General features: G+C 38.6%; 1 protein-coding gene across 3 annotated transcripts in view; it reads right to left on the bottom strand.

Annotated features, from left to right (window-relative positions):
* Positions 1-1,950: 1,950 nt before the first annotated feature.
* LAMA2 (laminin subunit alpha 2) overlaps positions 1,951-6,000 on the bottom strand; it is a 681,429-nt gene continuing 677,379 nt past the window's right edge. For all 3 annotated transcript variants that reach the window (XM_069598353.1, XM_069598354.1, XM_069598356.1), the window contains 2 exons: positions 4,246-4,468; positions 1,951-2,323 (listed from right to left, as the gene is read on the bottom strand). In XM_069598353.1, coding sequence (XP_069454454.1) covers positions 2,166-2,323; positions 4,246-4,468 — 381 coding nt within the window. In that variant the 3' untranslated portion in view covers positions 1,951-2,165. The remainder of the gene's footprint in view (positions 2,324-4,245; positions 4,469-6,000) is intronic.

Below are 6,000 nucleotides of genomic sequence, written 5' to 3'. Positions count from 1 at the left end.
CAGTCCAACTTTCACATCCATACATGACCACAGGAAAAAACATAGCTTTGACTAGACAGACCTTAGTTGGCAAAGTAATGTCTCTGCTTTTGAATATACTATCTAGGTTGGTCATAACTTTTCTTCCAAGGAGTAAGCATCTTTTAATTTCATGGCTGCAATCACCATCTGCAGTGATTTTGGAGCCCCCCAAAATAAAGTCTGACACGGTTTCCACTGTTTCCCCATCTATTTCCCATGAAGTGATGGGACTGGATACCATGATCTTCGTTTTCTGAATGTTGAGCTTTAAGCCAACTTTTTCACTCTCCACTTTCACTTTCATCAAGAGGCTTTTTAGTTCCTCTTCACTTTTGTTGGCATAGTTGATAACTTTTCTCTTTAGAACAGTGGTTTTCAATCCTGATGGCACTTCAGAATTGCCTGAGAAGCTTCTGAAAAATCCTCATGGCTCAAGGCTATCAGAATCGCTAGACAAGGTACCAATTCTCTGAGAGCTTGACTGGTAATTCCAAAATAGAGCTAGGGCTGAGAATTGCTCTAGAATGAAGTTGTGTGGACAAACTGTCAAGCAGCCAGCGAATGATGAAATGCTAAGAGTGTGTTAGTCATTTTCTTGATTAGAAACAGCACCTCCCTTTCCCCAGTGGATAACATTGTCAAAGAGGATTATTCCTCCTTTGCTAAAATTACCACTGTGTGGAAAACCTATTCTTTTAAATGTTCAGCTTTATTAGACTACAACTATTTTCATTGGTGGCTCAGAGGGTAAAGAGTCTACCTACAATGCCGGAGACCTGAGTCCAATCCCTGGGTCAGGAAGATACCCTGGAGAAGGAAATAGCAACCCACTCCAGTATTCTTGCCTGGAAAATCCCATGGACAGAGGAGCCTGGCAGGCTACAGTTCATAGGGTTGCAAAGAGTCAGACACGACTGAGCAATTTCATCTCTGTTTCTATTGAAGATGGCAAATGAAACATTTCCGTAAGTTGGGGAGTAAAATCTAGGCCTGTCTTCTCATAGATCCCTTTGAAGATGATTGAAATAGTAAAAAAAAGTACACAGAAATTTTTGTAGGAAATTAATTTGTGAGGTTAAATTGCAACTCAAAAAAGACTCAATGATGTATGCCTTTTAAGTGTCTGGTTTATTGTTTCCTCATAAGTAAAATGCATTTCCCATTATTCCTCTGTAATTGTATAGATGGTGATAATCACTGGAAACCTAAAGAGCTGAGAGCCTCAATACTGTAGGATCAAATGTGTGCTTAATTGTCATTCTGGAGCTTGGTTCTGGTGTCTCCCCAAAGCCTATAAATCATCATCAAACAAAAAAATCAAGTAATTAAGCTCTCTGGCCTGAATCTGATCTATACTCTCTACCTTCAGCATAAAATGGTATTCATTCATATGGCTAGTAAAACTCTCTAATAATGAACCTGGATCAGGGAAATTATTTGCTAATGCTTTTACAAACATAGGTAGTAGGGAGCTGATCCCCTCCCAATCACACATGCCAAATCCACTGCTGTTTTTAGTGACTTTTACAGAAAGCTAAAGCTGACATGTGTGGGAAAAGGATGATAAAGGTATTAATTTGTTGTTGTTGTTCAGTTGCTATGTTGTGTCCAGCTCTTTGTAACCCCATGGACTGTAGCCCACCAGGCTCCTCTGTCCATGGATTTCCCAGACAAGAATACTGGAGTGGGTTGCCATTTCTTTCTCCAGGGTATCTTCCCTGCATAAGGATTGAACCCAGGTCTCCTGCATTGGCAGGTGGATTCTTTACCACTGAGCCACCAGGGACATTCAAAATAGAATTTAAAAAAATCATTGTCTTCACAAATTACATCGGAGATCTTCTTGAGATGACTCCAGGGCATGTTGCAAATACAGCAAGTTATGATCAGTTGCCTTTTATCCTCAAAATCACACAAAACAAGCAATTATTTAGAATGCAATAAATGGTTTAATGGTTATGAACTTAACAGAAAGAACTTGAATTAAAATTCAGTCTGGGATCTGAATTAGCACCACTGGAATATAGAAAGCATTCAACATGCATGCACAAATTAGTTTTGATAGCATACGTAAGTAAAATGTATTTGCTTTACTTGATAATGGTTGTTTCGGAGGACCCTTCTTGGAGTTGAACTTATCTGTATTAGTTGGCTGGGCATGATACAGGTTGAACGCCCCTTAGTTCCAGGGCCTTGGCAAAATTCACCTCCAGTGGCTTTCCTGTGCCTTTGGTAAGCTTCAGGGATCGGATACAACCTCGGAAAGGAATGTTTGTTGTCAGGCCAAACTGGTTGAGGCCATCTGAAAATGAAGCAGAGAGAACTCAGTTTTGAAATGCAGCTACTATGAGAAGAGTGGAGTTTCCCAGGTGGCACTAGTGGTAAAGAACCTGCCTGCCAATGCAGGAGACATAAAAGACTTGGGTTCAATCCCTGGGTCAGGAAGATCCCCTGGAAGAGGGCATGACAACCCACTCCAGTATTTATCTGGAGAAGTCCATGGACAGAGGAGCCTGGTGGGCTACAGTCCATGGGGTCACAAAGAGTAGGACATAACTAAAGTGACTTAGCACATATTAAGAGCATATATAAGTCAGCTGTTAGCTTAAGGTGCAATGAGAATGTTATGTGGTTTTGTTCTTAGCTTTGCTAACAGTTAAACTGGCAGAGAAACATTAACTTTTTTTATAGCTATGTATTATGAAATACAGTGTGTTTGCTCAGTCTTGTCCAACTCTTTGAGATCCCATGGACTGTAGCCCTTCAGGCTCCTCTGTCTGTGGAATTTTTCCAGAACACTAGAGTGGGTTGCCGTTTCCTCCTCCAGGGGATATTCCCAATCTAGGGATAGAACTCATGGCAGGAGGGTTCTTGACCACTAGCGCCACCTGGGAGGCCCTTGAAATATGGGAACATCTACAATTAATGATGCATTTGAAGACATCAAACAAAAAACTTGATTTTGAAGGAACAAGTTTACAGGAGTGACTTAAAATTATTAAATTTTATTTAATGAATTAAAGTAACTGATGAAAGAGTTTAAATACTGAATTAGGATGTGGACTTTTAATAGTGACTTTATTATTTCTATTATAAAAATAAATCCCCAAAGGTTAAGTTGGGTTATGAGTGCACACAAAATCTTTTTTCTTATTAAGGAGACAGTCCCTTTTAGCAGGTCTTCTAGGTGCTAACTAAAATCCCATACACTGTAAATGAAGTATATTTTCTCTTTCATAATACTGTGGAGTTTATCTTTACTGAATCAGAAGGAGATATTTCCTTTCTTCCCCTTCAAAAAATAAATTATTATATTTTTTGGTGGCACCACACAACATATGGGATCTTAGTTCACCAAGTGGGCAGGGATCAAACTGGTGCCCTCTGTAATGCAAGTATGGAGTCCTAACCACTGAACTGCCAGAGCAGTCCCAGAAGGTGATATCTTCAAAAAGCCAGGAGCAACTTTGGAAAGAGGAGCTCAGAATTGGTCCCCATGACTTCTATATCTTTCCCTTCATCAACTGCTGCTGAATATATATTTTGGCTGGTTTGTTAAGGAGAGGAGCTCTATATAAAGGGACAAAGTTTCCTCTTGCCAAAATACTGAAAGACCATTCCAGGAGTCTGTGTTATTACAGTATTTTATTAAGAGGCTCTTGGCTTATTTCTCATCCAGTTGAGCACTCTTGTTTATGGGCACTTTAGGTAACTCTGGTTCAAATGTTATATTTAATGTGCTGGAGAGGTAGTTTCGAATGCAGATTTATTGCTTGGGTTTCTTTGTAATATAAACTCTATAATAGCCTAAGGGGGAAATTAGCTATGTTTAACCCAATGATTTCCAGAACTTAAGGAAATAAGTTCCATAACATTTTATGATTCCTCTGGTATATTAATTTTTAAAAAATCAGAACACTGTTTCTGGCCCTGATTGCTGTTAAATGTCTCATACTGTTCATAAGCCAAATTCATTTCCTCTAGCCTCCACTTCCCACAAATGAAAGTTTGGAGGCTATCATGAGAAGTCCAGTCCCATGTGGTTTATATAAGGAAAATGCTTATTTTACATGCTCGAAATGTCAGATAAGGTGTTATTTATTGGAGCAGATTCTAAAGTTGGGATGCAACCTAAGTACACATTCTTGGACATACTTATAGAATATAAATGTGTTCAAAATGAAATAGAGCAAAGAAATTCTTGCTAGGGTAGGCAACACTTACTGGGGAACCCGCCAACAAACACAGGGTCATTTGTATCAGCAGATGTAGATGCTTGATTTGGGCTCTGGGCTTCCACCTGGTTCCCATCGACTGTCAGCTCGATGCGGTGTTTGATCTTGTTGGCCGTGACTTTATGCCACTGTCCATCACACAAATGCCCTGGGATCCCAGCATCATAGATGGCTGTGAATCGACCGGCGCCATTGTCCACATGAAACATGAGCTAGAAAGTAGGACATTGAACAGTCACAGATGGTGTCATTAGAAGGGTATCATGGTGATTCACAAAGTAAAAAATGATCTCTAGGAAAGTCATTAGCTGCAATAGTTTGACATCAATGTAACTCAGGCATATTTAAAAAAAAACCTGACAAATTAAAATACAAATTTAATGACCAGGAGTCACAAATTATGCTGTTTGCTTGTGGATATTGTTGGGAGCAATAGACAAGATGTGTGAAGCAGATAATAACTCAGCTTTCTGAAAATGTGAAATACAATTTGAGGCCAGGTAACAAGACATGGTATACATAAGGGAAAATCCTACTACAGATCTCTTTAGAGGGTGGGTGTTCTTAGGAAGATGATTTATAAATTAATTTGAAAGGATTTTAAAAAAAGATTTTCATATTTTAATTGTATATTTTTTCCTTCACAGAATCTATTTTATATACAGGATTGAGAGTTACATAAATTACATTTTGGAGCAAGATCCATGTTGTAGGTACCAAAGACTTTGAGCCAGAAGGCCAGTTAAATTCCTAACAATTAAGAACTTAGACTGGAGTTCTTGTCTAAATGAGAAAAATCTGTTTTTAGTAACATGGAATGGTCCCTGAAACTTGAGAGGACAGAATTCTTTTGAAGCTGATGTAGAAAAGAAACATAACTGAAACATTAAAAACAGTCAATTTGGCAAAACATTTGACAAGGTAAAAGAAAAAGAACAAGGGCTTTAAAAACAAGATTAAAAGTGCAAGTAAATAAAAAGTTTGTCAACTATACAGTGATGTAGATATCAGTTAAGATTTTACTATATTCAGTGGAATGTGTAGTAATGGAATTCTGCATACAAAAAGAGCTTGGTGAGAAATCCACATGGATTATGATGGAACCTGATACCCTGACGAGCTGAAGGGAACCATGGTTCTATGATAAGCAGGTGAAGAAGTAAGACTTACTCCAACAAGATGCAGTGAAACTGTGTTTTGAAAATCTGGCAAAACTATTACGTGTTGGTTATTTTCCCCCCATTTTGTCTCTGTGCTCCTGCATTTTTCTGCTTTACTGCCTTTGAGGATGGTTTGAAGACTGAGAGGAAGGAGGGAAGAGGCAAAGGAAAGCATATTTCGGATAAAGATGCGTTTTTTCTTCTTGGGAAGTGATAGCACCCTATGAGTGGAAATGTGAATATAGATGAAGTATGATTCCTGTTGAGGAATCAAATAGGAAACTTGTGAAATTTCTCACTTTGCCTTCCTCTTTTCACCTAAGCACTATAGCACAAAGTACATGTAAACTTGTCATATCACTGCAGGTTGCTGGTCATCGGCAGGCAGGGAAAGAAAAGGTATTTAGAATTAGATTATCCATGGTGAGCAAACTGACACAAACTGTGGAAAACTCCTAAAAGACAGGAATACTATACCATCTTACCTGCCTCCTGAGTGTTTCACTGACTAAGCTAAAACCTTTGACTATGTGGATCATAAGAAATTATGGAAAACTGTTAAAGAGATGGGAATACCAGACCAT

Source organism: Ovis canadensis, chromosome 8 (genome assembly GCF_042477335.2).
Source record: "Ovis canadensis isolate MfBH-ARS-UI-01 breed Bighorn chromosome 8, ARS-UI_OviCan_v2, whole genome shotgun sequence".
NCBI lineage: Eukaryota > Metazoa > Chordata > Mammalia > Artiodactyla > Bovidae > Ovis > Ovis canadensis.
The sequence above is the reverse complement of the archived record's forward strand: the minus strand, read 5'-3'. Positions and strand labels throughout refer to the sequence as shown.